The sequence below is a fragment of the Monopterus albus genome, unplaced genomic scaffold (genome assembly GCF_001952655.1).
Source record: "Monopterus albus unplaced genomic scaffold, M_albus_1.0 scaffold13.1, whole genome shotgun sequence".
NCBI classification, from domain to species: Eukaryota; Metazoa; Chordata; class Actinopteri; order Synbranchiformes; family Synbranchidae; genus Monopterus; species Monopterus albus.
Window position 1 is genome coordinate 3,232,906 of NW_018127893.1, and position 15,727 is coordinate 3,248,632.

A 15,727-nucleotide genomic window follows, 5' to 3' on the forward strand; every position below is an offset into this window, starting at 1 on the left:
CACGTAGAGGTTTACAATAATATAGAACCATGCAGGTAAATCTTTTGAAACAGCTCAAGTGGAAAAGTGGTTAAAGTGTTTGCTTTAGAGCATCCCATCCGGCACAGAGCTGAAATAATTATGGAGATTAAAGCCGCTTACCGATTGGCATGACTTCTTTGATACAGCCATACTGTTCCTGGATCAGTAATGGGGAGCTGTAGTACCTCCGAAAGCCTTTGGGCTGACAAGATAAAGACAGAGAGAGAAAAACAATGGATGTTAGAGACAAATCGATCAGCAGCACTGCCGGCGGTGCACACCTCAATACTGAAATATGCACGTAACACTGCTCGGTCAGATGTTTCTGAACACAACTGACTTTGTAGAAAAAGGTTCTGTCATACTGTATATCAGACGTTACTCTCTCAAAGAATCACAACAAGCTCAAGTATAAGTCACACAGTGTCAGATAAATTGGAAAAAAATAAACTATGTACACAATGGAAATGAGACGGTCTAATATGCCGAACCATCAGTATGAATGAAAAATCAATTTGTGCTGAAATTGACAAAACAAATTAACATGAGGCACGTGCAGTTCTGAATGTTAAAAATAGAAATGAAACAGAGCAATTTACTCCTTTTAAATATATTATCATTGCTAAAACACCAAACATTCAAACACTGGACAAGGTGATGTGGCCAGTGACTGCTAATCAGAAACGTTCAGCTGCAGAGCCAAGGCAATCTGCAGAAAGGTGCAGGGAGAGAGGAGACACACAGTTAATGACATGTAATCAATATCCCCCCATGAGTAAGTAAAGTAAAGATGAAAGACAAATGATTGAAATTCTTCTCAGTCCCTGCAGACATTATGTCATCTGCAGCACACTGCGTAATGTTTTTACAGGTTTTTTTCCCCCCTTTCTGTTTACGATTTCTGGAAGACATCCTAAATAAACATTCACACACTGTTCGGCCAGTGTACTGTGTGTGTGTGTGTGTGTGTGTGTGTGTGTGTGTGTGTGTTTTCATGAGATTGATGTTCCTTGATTACAACTTCAGTTCTTTACTTGAAGTGGGGATCAGTACTGGAGGCCTACATCTGGCTCATAGCCCTGCCTTTTTCTGTTCGTTTATATTTCTTGTACTCAAGTGGCAGGTGGTGAAATATGCATCGCTAATCAGAACTGATTAATTCTTCATTTGACACTTCTCATGATGAAACAACTAAAATAAGCAACCCTTGAGCTCTTGAAGCCCATCTCAACAACTGAGATGTCTGTCTTTCAGGGGCAAACTCATTAAGGAAAAGGTTAAAAGATCACACGTGTTGGGAGCACATCTAGTTCATTCACTGACGCCATCAGTGACTTTACTACACCGACAGGGTGACAAGTACAGTACGTAGAAATACTTTACAAATATAACTGTGTCTATTGAAAGTCATGAATAGGACAACACTTACATGATTTATTCATAAACATTTCCTGATCTTGTAAACTTAAAATAGGGTTACAAGCCAAGAAAAAGTGAGCTGTAAAACTAAAGAAAGTACAACAACTTGGACTCTAAGGTAGGATGTCAGTTGCACAAATAACTAATTGAAGTTTTGACCTCTTTATGGAGTGTGATTTCTCTACAGGTTTTCACAAAAACCTTTGTAAAAGTGTAAAGCTGTATTTCTCCATTCCCTAATTTGAGAGACACTGCTGTTTGAAACACTGAAAAACAAGAGCGCTCAGAGAGTTCATGTACCTCCGCTGGTCTGGTGATAGACATTGCCACCCTAAATAAGTTTTTCAAATCTCAAATGATTTCAATAACTTTTGACAGAGATATAAAATTTTTAAATGTTGCCCCATGTTAGTGATAGGAGATTTTTGTGATGTTTTCATTATTTTATTGTGACCTTGACCTTTGACCTTTTTCAGCCAAAATCTAATCTCTTCTACGGTTGATCCCCCACCAATGTTCATACCAAGCATGCTGATGAGCCAGCCATTTGTCTGTAATCCTGCTAACTGACACACACACGCGTAACCAAAAACCTCCTTGGCATAGGTAAGTAATCTAAGCCTTGTGCACACAGGACATGAAAGAAACACAAAAAGTGGAGTCAAAGATCTGGATGAAGTTTCAAACTTGGGCCTAGTGAAGTGAAGAGGTTGTAGTTTGTGTGTGTGTGTGTGTCATGCATGAGATCTGTAATCGTTTCTGCATGAGGAATAAGCATTGCTCATCAAAACCTGAGGTAACATTCCAATTCAGTTACACTTTGCAGCAGATCTTGTGCAGTATGCAGCTCATGTACCGAGGCAGGGCTCAAATCTCACTGGCTACTGACTCAGGGTGATGGCTGAGTTTCAAGAAGTGACTCACACATTAACTGACACACATGGATTATTAGTCATGTTAGATCCAAATTGGCAAGTCCCCTAGAAACTGGAGTTGTCAAGATTGTATCTTAACAATTCATTTTCAGGAGAGACCAACTGTTTTCTAGTCAGCGTTTAGCCTTTTTTAACTAAGTGGCTTGTGCAATGAGCCTGCAAACAGTATACACAAGATAAAAAATAATAAATGTCTGTTTGACTCTAGATAAGTAAGAAAATTTCATTTTATGATTTGAAAATAAAAAGCATTTTACAGACCTGTCAGATAAAGTGTTACCAACTAATGTCGTGCAACCAAATGGCTGAAACACAAAGTCCTACATGACTACATTTGTTAAATAGACAAATTTATGTTCAAAAAACTTACTGAAGAGTCAGAGCATTGGTAATTTCTTTGCAAAAAGGTTCTCTAGCCAAGAGAAATAAGCATGGCTGCAAAATTATCCAAGTTTAGAGTAAGTTGAATTTAGAGTTGTACTCCACTGGGAATACTCCCTTTTTTATGCTTGACCTCTCAACCTCATTTTCCACTCCTGAGAACTGGTCATATGTTCCAGCTTCATCCCTTAGGCATCCAGTGGAAGATGTCACAACTAGAAAGGAGAAGGACTGTCTGTACTTGATATTAATTCTATTTGCTTCTTGGTGGCTAAGATAAACAGCTACCAAGTTATTCCAGATTTCCTTGGCTGATTCCAGCGAAATTCTCTCATGGGAGGTATGGTAAAGTTCTGTGGAAGAGCAAGGTAGAAACATCACACATAATATGACCTAAACAGTGCGACAGTCTCTTTCTCTTCAGTGTGGGATGTGTGTGTGAATGACGTAGGAGTCTCGGTTCAGTCCTGACTGCCAGGTTTCTGGACTGCAACAGAAGCAAACTTGATGAACTCTTCTAGGTTTCACTACTGTGACAGATCCCTCCCCAGTAAAAACACCCAGCCGGGCCCACCAGACCCGACTCCACAACTAAATGGTTATATCGCAGGCTCACAGATGATGATCAACCACATTGTAAGTCACAATCTCAGCTATGATCACACAATAATAAGGACAGGCTCCCAGGAAGTGTGTTGCTGGGAGGGACACAATATACAATAACAATAACAAACTGCAAGTTTTAGATTTATTCATTACCTCTGATTTATAAAGTAATAACAGTGAAACGTTGACATATCAACTGTACCAACCACTCAGTAAATCCCCCTACTCAATAAAGACAGTTTTGTTTTTTATGACGACACGTAAGCACAATTGAAATGTGCCATTCAGCTCTAGATTAACACTGTGTCTATATTATGACTTCTTGTTAGAGCTGATTTGAAGAGAAGTGGCTTACTGTATATGGAACAATATAACCCTGCCTTAACTCCCTGGGGGCCCACCTCCCAGTTTGGGAACCGCTGATCTAAAGTTAAATGAAAGCAGCAAAAAAAAAAAAAAAAAAAAAATTTATCCAGTTTAACTATCACCAATCAATATAGCAAACTTCCACATTTTTGTCATACACCTGCTGGTGATATAAAAGCTGAAATGTAATCATAAAGTGCTAATTAATTAAAATATTTTTGCACCCTGTCACTCTATAAATGACCAAGGCTTCACTTACATATTAAAGGATACACCAGACAGAAATGCAGAACAGCTATGACAACTTCAGTAGTGGTTATACTGCAAAGCTGCCTCAGGGTGAACGTATTGATCTTGATCTAATGGTTTATGCTGATTAACCTGACAGAGGTGAGCAGGGGGTCTGTAGTATTTTAAAAGGTGTGCTGCATCACTGTTATCTAACAACCAGACAGAGTGATGATATAACGATGATAAGAATGATGACAAGGATGGATAGTGGTCACAGATGTACCAGCACACTCACACATAGAGTGTGATTTCTGAATAAGCACATTCTGGTGGGAAATGGTCAGCGAGCCAAACCTGATGAGCCTGTTTTGGTTCTTCATAACGACATCAGTAATTATACTGCTGAAGCTCAGAGTCTCCTACGCTATTAACAGTAAAGTGAAGCCTGTGCATCTATGGCATGTCTGAATGTATCTTTTCTGTGTGTGTGTCTTACCAGTTTACCCATGCAGCGCTGCTGTCCCACACCATTCTCACATTTATGGTGGAGGCTCATCTTGCAGGCTTTGCAGCGCAGGCCATGCTTCGCTGTGTTTCCCGCCAGGAACACCACATGTTTGGCTGTTGTACCTATACATGCACACACACACACAGAAAAGAGGCAACCAGTTCATATCTGTCACATCAGGAAATGGACTTGAAAGGTGTCCCCAAGTGAACTGCAGATCACCCACTAAAAAAGGCAAAGGAAATGGAAAGTACTGGTCAGAACACCAGCTCATTCATTTATTCATTGTCTTTACACACTTACTCCTAGCCAGAGTTTCTGGAGCGTTTCCCAGCATGCACTGGGAGAAACCTGTGAAATGACACGTGGAACATTTAACAGGGACAAAATTAAGCAAATGCGACATGATGTGCACTTCTGCAAAACCACCTTATCCAAACTGACTGGAACTGAGCCAGTGCTGTCTCCCCCGTGTGAAACCATCTCAAACTGCTGCCTGAATTCAGCACATCCTCACTTATTAAAATGTGACTCAGGAAATATCTGATTTTCACCAGTTATATTATGAATTTAATTAAGTCAGTTTGTACTTGACAATCAAAGGATAGTTCCTATATTAACAGACACAACACAAACAAGTCAACCTCACCTATCTGTCAAAAGTTCAGATTCTTTAACTTTTAAAGATTTAAAAGATGATATTTTGGTGTAGACCTTAAAGCATTACTGACTGTATTCTTGCAAAGCATCTGTAGAGACATGGTCTAACTTCCCCCAAGGGAGGAAGTTATCATCACCCCCCAGTCTCTGCTGCGCTGCTCAGAGGGAATGACATAACCAGAGCTTACACACCAAATACCGACTCTGCATATATTTTGCTTTCAAATAATAATCGGTTTGGCTGACTGAGCTAAACTCTGGCTTAGCAGTTACGCTAATAGGCAGCTACTGTGCATTATGCTTTATTACAAATGGTAAATTCCTTACTCATCACTGCTCTCTGTACAGCAAAGTCAGATAGACTTCTCTGCAGTCAAGAAGAATTAATTAGATATTTATTCATAAAGCGTTATTGATGCAACTCGTTTAAATCTTGCAACCACAATATTTGATCCAACAACTACTTAACTTCAGATGTCCCATATGTATTAATTAATCTTAAGTACTATGTACCCTTTATAAAGAAAGAGTTGCAATCTTCCCTTAATTTAAATTCTTTAATGTCTTTTGGTAACTTTAAAGCATTACTACGTGATGTTTTATATGATCCATGTTATTGTTTTTACTGATTCTTTACCCTGTTCTACTGGATATCTGTTTGTTTTGTTAGTTGTGTTGTAAGAACAACTTTCATGACTATGACTGTTTTTGTTCTCAGGTCTCTCTTGAAGAGAGAAGATTGTAATGAGACTACCTGAATAAACAAAGTTTAAATATATAAATACTGAACTATGGAAGCTAACAAGGCCAAATACATACAAATCTTTCTTTTGGTTTTAGGTGTGGAAAGTGTCAGGCTGTAAATGTAGGCATAATTTTTACAGAGTATGAAAGGAGAGTTCCTGAGGAGATGTACTACTGTATCTCTAAACTAGTATGTGTGTTAATACAAAGAGTGGAAACAACTACTAAATGTAACTGTTGGACAGCTATTCCACATTAATAAGAGGGGCAGTGTTATCAAGTTCCAGGGCTGTTATTAGTTCTAGTCTGGTTCTTTATTGATTCTTCAGTGACCACGTGCCCTGCTCTGGCCCACTTTCTCCTCATGTGCATGTGAAATTATAGACGTATAGTTAGAATTGGATTTCAGGAGTTGCAGTTGTTTTATTTACTGTTAGTATTATTTTGCATTTATAATGATAAAGTTTAGTAAAACTGTTTGTGTTTTATTAGCAGCATTATGTATCAGTATTACCCTGGCTCTTATATATGCATAATAGTTATAATTTTCAGCTGTAGTTCAACTTGTAGTGTTTCTTATTTTCTTGGATGATGGTGCAAGAGCAGATTGCATAGATAAGTGTCCTGACAACTCAAGATAAGACAGTGTTAATGTATGCTATTTTACAGACGTGGAAGTATAGCAGCTTGAACTTTTCACCCATGTAAGATAAATGTAAACGTTTTGTGATGATCTATGCTCTTGGAGACTTGTCATCTCTTAGAGCCCAGCGCGCTGTAATAACTCTGCATCTAACCAGAAGAAAATACATCTACTTAAAGCTGATTTCACTATCCTGAGTGTTACTTCTTGGGGCCTTCAGATTAAAGAACCGGGTAAAACTAAAAATATAGATAAGAAATTATTGATCTACTACTGTGAGCATCAAAAAGAAGGATATAAGATTGTCTGCTCAGTCCAAGAGTCACGAATGAAAGATTATTAAGCTGTGCAACCAAAGTTTTTTGTGTATTGTAAATGGACTTAGTGACAAGCAAATAATACCGGCCTTTCAGTTCAGATTATCCTCAAAATGCCGCATATTCAGTGTGATGAGCAGGGTGAATAGGGTCAGTGAGCAGAGGTAATGCTCAGAACAACTAATCCCCAAGACAGAAAACACAAGATACTGTGTTCTAAAGCTACAAATCTCCTCGTGTTGATTACGGATGAAAAAAAAGAAATCTCTGCTTCCTCTTCACATCCCGTAATGTGAACGGGTGTTACAGCTATCTGGAGCTGGGCAGCAGTAGCAGGAACTCGAGATTCAGTAATGGATGGAAAACTGGATCTGCATTCCCCATTTAAGGCTCCTGAACTGCTCAGTTGAGCCGCAGTGACACAAAGCTGGAGGAGTTAGTTACACTGAGATGGAAACCAAATGAAATGTGATCCTGCCCTGAATCCTTCTCAGTCAGCCACAGCTTACCACAACGACAGCAGCAGTAGCAACAATGCAACAACCTGCACTCTAAGTTAGATCAGCTGATGATGAAGTGCTTCAAATTTTATTCTCCTTCAGGTCAGCAAAAACATTTATCGTGACGTCTTTAAGAGGCCCTGACTCAAGTTCTTGCCCATCTCTGTTGATGCACAAAGGCAGGAAGCAAACGAAGCTCTTGTCAAGCTGTTGTTGATTGGCATGTTTGAGCTGACTCATTTGAACACGGGAGAATAGTGAGACACCTCCATGTTAACTCATAACAGCTAAGATGGAAACAAATCACTATGTTTGAGAAGGTTGAAACAAGAAGCTCACACTGTCATCCTCCTTTGGTAATGGCTGGGTAATAATGTGTGGGTGTCTGTGTGTGGGTTTAGGTGCTTTTTCCTCCAGGCTGAGAGAAGAGTCCAAGGCCTAAGGCCATTACAGCTGTGGGAGAGTGACTGACACTCCTGCTCTCTCTGGTATTTGGTCTTTCTTGGCTACTCTGCCTTTAAAGTCTATTATTCACTTACACTACAGTAAATAACAGGGCTCCTGCCAGATTGTCCATATATTCTTCATTTTTTCTCCCATTTTTCTCTCTTCGGTTCCCACCCCTTACAATAGCAATACACCGATCCATTAAGCCACCCGGCTGACGTCTCCCCTCTTGATTTTCTGTGCAGATAACCTTCAGTGTGACTCCTCCACCTCCTCTTCTTCCAAAACCCTGACCTGAAAAACTCTCTTTAGTTTATTTGTAGACTTAGTTTCTCCCACAGCCGTTAGATTTTTCACCACGTTTTCCCCAGCTGTAAAATTAAGCTACTAAGGCTTTGAATGCTTAATGCCATAATACAGGTGGAGTATAGCTGTTTTTATGTATTCATCTTTGGTCAGCTCAACTACAGAGGGTACAAATGTCACATTAACTGTTCTTAGAAATTAAATTCATTGCATCAGCCTGCAATCTGCTGATCTGAAGAGCTCTGCCACAAATACGCATAAAGGGGCCCAACTTTCTGCACACATTAAAAAGACAGTTTGAACAAGACTTAAGAGTCTTACCTTTGCTTGTATTTTGTCATAAATCAATGTTTTGAACTAATTTTAATTTTGTCCCGATGCAGGCAGTAAAGCAAGCTTCAGATTTCACAAAAACTCAATCAAATGAAAGAGTAAGTATCAAGCTTGTGGTGGTGCTGGTGCCTGTAGGATTCAGTATCTGGGAACGTGAATGCCTGTACAAACGTTTGTGCCAATAGTTTTTGATATATTTCAGTCTGGACCAAAGTCAAACAGGCAGACATCTACCCCACGTGGCTAAAAATAGCTACAGTGAGTCAAGTCTAAAACTTGAAAATGTCATTATAAACGTCACAATCTCACATCCCTTCAATTTCTTCTGAGCTGACTTTCTTCAGATGACATATTCGCCACTGGCACCCATCCAGTTTGACGTCTTCTAATCTTTTTTTTTAAACTGGTGTGTGAGACATTTTCAGGCATTTCATAGTACAGATTATAGTATGAGACAAACAAATGAAAATATGTACTCACAACATCAGTTTTGTGACAATTTAAACAAGTTCTAATAAATGACCACTTTATTTGGCCATCATCAGTTTGAGTCTCCTCCATCAGCACTAGCTGAACAGTCACTCATGTAATGCAGCCCCTAGCCCCTCCTAATCACAACCATCATGACTAAATGCCTGACCCCAGCACTTCACCTAAGTTAAACATAATTCTACACTTAACCCTAAAACCAAATCCTAACACAGCCCTTTGAGGGTATGTCCTCATTTTTGATCCTAAAACAGCCCTTTGAGGGTATGTCCTCATTTTCCCAAAATGTCGTCCCTCCTGTGGTCTAAAACTCCCAATGTATAGCTATACGAGTAGCTACACACATAGACAACCACCCTGACCACACTGTGTTTTCATTAAAGCAGGACAAAAGAAGAAGAGGGCAGCATCTTTTTTCATGAGTGGACCAGAGGACACGGCATCGGTCACAGAGCCAGCCAGGCCTGACATCATGCTTCGATTACCAACAGACCACCAGAGGGCCATTCAAAGCTGCCTCCACATAAAGCAGGCCAGTGTAAGCAACAGTGGTCATAAACATGTCTGATTGTGTTTTATGCGGTAATTAACTGTTACTTTCGTGGCCTTGCATTTAAAGCCAGATGGATTTTTGATGATACCAGCACCAAAACTGTCGATAGCAAATAGATTTTTTTTCTATACTCCATCCTAATATGACCATATTTTATCCCAGAGATCATAACACTTTTGTTGCTCCAAGAATTTTATGGATGGAAACACCTTTGAACCGCATTCATACCAACACACTAATTCTGTATTTCATAGTTACGGGCTGAGAGGTCAAAAGTGACAAACCCATTATTGCTGACCTCTATAAATTCAGTTTACCAAAGTAGGAAACACATAGATGCCAGAGGCTGCTCAGACAACCAAACTTTACCGTTTTTAAATAAAAAAAATTGAAATTCGAGAAAATGTTCCTTCAATTGTACAAAAAATTGAAGATTTTTCATAAATGAAGATGTTGGTGGTTTAACAACTGTCTATATGTGCTCGTTTGCCCACACCCACACGTGAACCTGCCTTCTGTATATTCCCACAATTCTTACATCCTTTATCTGCTACCAAACATGATATGAAGGGCTTGTTGAGTTGATGTTACAGGCAGCCCGTGTCATTATCATGCTGGAGATGCCCTGAGATATAGAGTGGTCCCTCATTACTGATAGTTAACAAGGAGGGGATCAGCCCGAGAAACAGGAGCATCTAGTCAGGGGAGAACAGGTAGAGAAGCTGACACAGCTGTGCTGGCTATCTGACACCCCAGCAGACACATGGAAAAAGCTGTGCAAAAACGAGGACAGAGATACTTCGCTCACATGTGAGCAGGTTAAGCTGGGTGCTCAGTGTCACATGCCAAGTCATCTCTGTGTGCTTTGATACAGATGGTGTGTCAATGCCCTGCAAACCCATCTCACTAAATAACAAGACGTTTAGAATGAGAAAACAGAGGTTGGCATTTTAGGAGATTATACATCCTGCAGTTTCCACACCATATGTGAAGATTGTTGCATATGTATTACCCCATTGTAATTCCACCAACAGAAAACTTTTACTTAGAGCTTCTTCCTGTTATCGTGATCTTAAAAGATAACCTGATGAAGGTCTCATTATGAAAAGGTTATTCTCAGAGCTGTGATTGCAAAGTTCATTAAATGATGTGCGGGAGCTCTTCTTTGCTTTCTCCTACGATCTTGTCACTGTGCTTTGTTTGATATTCTGACCACACTGATAAAGGAGAGAGGTGTTGTAACCGTACCTACGATCATGTGGTTGCAGACATCGCAGAACGTGGGCTTCTTGAAGATGTGCTCCATGAAGCAGTGTCCAGCCGAGTCTACCTGTAGCGGGTTGCGTGACTGGGAGCGTGATGTAGGAGGAGGGGCGCAGGGGATAGCCGGAGGCACTGGAGGAATGGGGAGATTGGTGGTGTGCGGCGGGGCCATCCCGATATTGCAGAGATGGCCCGTGCTGCTGCTCACATCAGACAGCAGCTCCGTCTTGTTGTCGTTGCTGTTTCGGAAGAAGTTGTCAGCGCTCTTGCTGCGAATGCTCTTGGTCTTGAAGGACAAGGAGCGTTTGAGTTTCTGCAGCTAAAAAGAGAGAAGAGAAGTTGAAGAAAAGTAAAGCGAGGACAGAGATTTCATGAGGAGAAAGGATGACAGAGGAGAGAGGGAAAAAATCCGAACAACGGACCGTGACATGAAGTAAATCAATTCCTGTAATTACTAAATAAACTGCTAGCCTGCAAAGTCTCTAAAAGCTTCAGGCAAATGTCTCAGTATCTAATAAAAGGATCGACTTATCACTGCTCAGTGGAGAACCTTCAGGGCTCCCTACCTGGAAGATAATGTGATTTCCAGGTTAGGCAAATGCATCACATCAGCACTCTTTCTCACACGCTGTGCTGCCTTTTCTGGCCACATCCTACATCAATCTCATTAGCATCCTCTTTTGCAGTAACACTATTCATAATACTCATCACTGACAACTCCTCATTTAGCCTCACAACGTGTACTTCCTCTCCTGAGAACCCCGTTTATTTCTGGGTTTGAACACGTAATAAGAAATCTCTAAGCAAATGAAATTTAAATTTTTTTTTATAGTTCCGGTTTCTGCCTGGTGTGTGACTGCAGGTCTCTGATTGAAGAAAGACATTATTATTTTCAGGTAATTGACAGAAGAACCTCTAATGATCTGTTATACCCTGTCCTACACAGTGCAGGCATGCCTTTGCATCTGTAAACAAGGTGGATCCAGTCCTCTTCTAAGTTTGTTATAGCTACAAACTAATACACAGTTTACATCAACTGACCCTGGGCTGAGATATTCCTATGAAATTCAATATTTTAACTACAGTACAATAAAGTGAACAAATAAACATTAATTGCTGCTGATATTTCAGAAATCGTGCCTGAGCAAATAGTGCTTATCATTGCAGCTTTGGCCTGGTGACGATCAATCAGCTCTGCAGGTCACGCTGGACACAATCAATTTGGACCCTGTCTCTACCACCTACACCCTTGGATGCGCACACAAACAGGCAAGATCATAAACCACACATATATTTTCCTGCAGCCTCTTTTAGTTCTTCACTTTCTTTTACATGCCCTGAAAAGTAAAACTGTGGCAAAATGTAACATTGTAAGTTTTAGATAACAAAATCATATGCATAAACTATTTTTTCTCTAAGTTCTGCATGTTTTGCACATATTAACAAAGGCTGTAACGTAACATCGTAAGTTTTAGATAACAAAATCATATACATTAACTATTTTTTCTCTAAGTTCTGCATGTTTTGCACATATTAACAAAGGCTGTAATGGTAAATCATACTGCACGTCTTTCCTGTAAAGTGTTTTTATATGAATAAGTCAAAAATAAGTCTTAATAAATAAGATATCACTAAATCAGTGAGTGAGGAAATGCGTGCATGAATCAAGGAGCTCTTGCTGTGGTTGATAGCAACCAAATCTATAAGAGTTGTGTTCTATCATAGCAGGGAATGTGAATGGGCACCGGGCAAGGTAATGAAAAACAAACAAACAAACAACAAAAAAAAAGCCAATTAACGCATACACTTACATATCAAATCACTGCAAATAAAATAAATATATTGATGCAGTTTTGGAACAAAGAGTGCCATCTAGAAATACGGGTGATGATGGATTTAACCTTGTGTGGCACTGATTTGACTAAGTGAGCTATTTCAGAACGCAGTAAAAGTTGTACTGTGAAACAACTTTTATCTTCATGTGCATGCAGGTATGCTGTTATGATGGACTAAAATCAGCTCCAGTTTGCACGGGATTAGAGGCTCACCTTGCGTTTGTGAAGTTCAGGCCTCGCAGTATTCTTAAAGGAGGAATAAAAACACAAACATAGCCTTAATTGAGTGGTATTAAAGCTGTTCATCCTACTACGGAAGTCACTCTACTTATCCTGTCTGTAAGAATAATTTAAGTCATTCTCTGTGATAACCTTTTGGCTGAAGCTTTAAAATTCTGTGAAAAGTCAGCCAGGAGTCTCTGGACTGCAGTGAGCATCCAAGCCAAAGTCAGAACGCACACGTTTGACCCTTTAGTAACACAATACATCAGTAGAGCTCATCTCTGTCATCCTAGATCCAGCCAAAAAGACCATCCACTACAGGACCATATTGCTAACTGTAGCAGTCTGGACAACATGCGACCCACATAGATGGTAAAACGTCTGAGGCAGCTGTGGAACTTTATCACACAGCCTACATTCCTACATCAACTACAAGCAGGAAGTTAATCACTTATTTCTTAATAAGACAGTGCAGTGATTTTTAAGACCGCATTGCTTTATTCTTACACTGGTTATAAATAATCCCTGTTAGCTTATCTTACTCACACACTTTATAGATGCTTACAGACAAACCGTTATACATCTATTGAGGTCATATAATGAGCTGTAAAAAATACTGATACTAACTAATATTATTCTTTCACATGGAGGATGGTCTGTTGTACAAAAAAAAATGAGTTTGGAAAGATACTTTGTGCCACTTACAACGTGTTTATGATTTTCCTTCTCTATTTGTACAATTGCTAAAAATGTTAAAGTCTATCCATGTGATATCTATTGAATCCTCCTTCGTTTTTATCAGTATCAGGTTGTTAAAGCGTTTTTTCTAAAGGCTGACCAGTGTTAAAAAGTAACAGAGTTGCTCTTTTTTTTGGGAGCTGATCCCTGTTGAGTGGATTTTATTGTAATGTAGAAGTTGCTGTATTCATAAGAGCTGGACTGATGCATAGTGTATCTGTCAATACGAGCTGATGGTAAATAAGAAATAATAATAACAGGACAGTCCTACCTTGGTTTCCTGCTGGCTGGCGTTCGCGTTCGGGGATTTTGGTGTTTCATTCTTGTCCCGTTCGTCCTCTTTGCCCCCACTTTCGTTATGAATCATGTTGGCCGGCGGGATCATCCTCTCTTTCTATGATCTCTAAAAAACTGTTGCTCTTTAGCGTGTTTCTTCTTCCTGCTAACTGTTTACATCGTTTCCATTCCTCTGTAGTCACCGTGATTTGAGGATGAACGGACAAGTCATCTAGATCCACTGCCGCGGCTGCGAAGAAGAGGAGAAGCAAGCCTCGTTCGCCGACAGAAAAAGGTAAGAGGGGTTATCTTGAAGAAGCCGTTTACAAATGGGAAGTTGAAAGTCAGTGTAGTTTAGTTCGAAAGAGTCCAGCCCGTGTAGAGGAGGCTTTCACGGTGGTCGTGTCGTCGCGCGTAACGCTGCCAAGACATCTCCAAGTCTAGGCTGTGCGCCGTGCGCCTCGCACTGCCAACTCCCTGATAGGCGGAGAGCTGAAGGCGACAAAGGGAGGAAAAGATGGGGAAGGAGGAGTAAATGACACAACGACTCTGCTCTGCCAAAATTCAGATAAAAGGACTCCCATGTGGTTATCTGAATTTTCGTAGAAGAAATAGATGTTGACCAGGGTGGTCACATCTTGTTTCTAGAACAAATCCATTAATTGAAAAAACGAATGGTGGAAACAGGTCTTATGCTTAAAAAATGTACCTTGTTTGGGCCAATTAACGCAGACTGAGAAATTTCCTAAAAATGGAAAAAGTATCTCAATTCATTGTCTTTTCTTCTTCTTCTTCTTTGAGTAAGGTTTCATTGCATTCAGGGGCAGAAATACTGAATAATTCCAGAAATAATGTGACATTTTGGTAAAGAGCTAAAGGAGAAAGTCACACCACTCTCATGTTAATTCATTAAATATGAAGCTACAGGAATCAGCCTGGTAGTCTAGTTTTATCGAGAGGTAACAAAATCCACTTACCAGTATCTGTAAAGCCCATTGTCTGTGACAGGCCAGCTGTATGATCACTGCACAAATGACATTATTGTTATTCTTGTGGCAGTTTAGGATCTCAACATGTTCAAACCAGAGCTGGATACATTAGGGCCTGGTACCTTAAGTGATCATAGCAGTTTCCTCCCAGTAAATAGCATTCCTGTTAATGATAAATACACTCAAGCGTCAGCCAAAAAAACCCAATAACATTATCATATATACTGTACTTATGCATATCCATTGTTTAGGAAATTAACGTTATGACACAACATTTGCAATAATAGGTGTTTCAGTTGCCTCAGATGGGATAAGTGTGATTCTCACTGTTGTGATACAGTGATGTATCCCTCCCGGGCTCCCTCATGATGTGCTGCCCTTGAAGTTATTTTGTGGGACAAAGGAGGCAGGTGCCAGACTGCAGCCTCCTCTCTCTGACAAGAATCAAAGACCAACACAGTCCCAAGGAGATAGTCTATATTTTCTGCTTGAGCTCCAAAGGGATTTCCTCCCCAAACCACAGCTACATCCTCTGAAATGCTACTCATGTTAAAGAATGGTTCAAAGTAGCTAGTTGAAAAAAATCATTTGATTTTATTATTTATTTTTTGTAAGGCCAACTATCATTTTGTCAGACTATAATCTACCAGAAATAGTGGATGTGTTAGACTCTCCACAGCCACTTAAAAACAAGCTCTTTACAATTTACAACTTTGTTAAAAGGCATCAGCTTAATGATAAGTGTTCAGGTGTGGAGGATGAGAGAGCCAAACATGGGATGAATGAGTGGTGGGGTTGAGGTTATAGGTCATTTAACCTGTGTCTGGTTAGTTGAGAAGGTATGAAAAAGGTGTTATTTGTCCAAAGTGTGCGGGAAAAGCCCACAAACTCTATGCATTTAAATATGTTTTGACAAAATAAGTCACTCGGTGCGGTTCTTCCCAG

At 39.9% G+C, this 15,727-nt stretch overlaps 1 protein-coding gene across 1 annotated transcript in view; it reads right to left on the reverse strand.

Moving 5' to 3' along the window:
• Nucleotides 1-14,260, reverse strand: part of stac (SH3 and cysteine rich domain) — a 24,219-nt gene extending 9,959 nt beyond the window's left edge. Inside the window, exons 1-4 of the mRNA XM_020591188.1 lie at nucleotides 13,789-14,260; nucleotides 10,708-11,041; nucleotides 4,456-4,589; nucleotides 132-223 (exon numbers count right to left, since the gene is read on the reverse strand). Coding sequence (XP_020446844.1) covers nucleotides 132-223; nucleotides 4,456-4,589; nucleotides 10,708-11,041; nucleotides 13,789-13,902 — 674 coding nt within the window. The 5' untranslated portion in view covers nucleotides 13,903-14,260. The remainder of the gene's footprint in view (nucleotides 1-131; nucleotides 224-4,455; nucleotides 4,590-10,707; nucleotides 11,042-13,788) is intronic.
• Nucleotides 14,261-15,727: the final 1,467 nt, after the last annotated feature.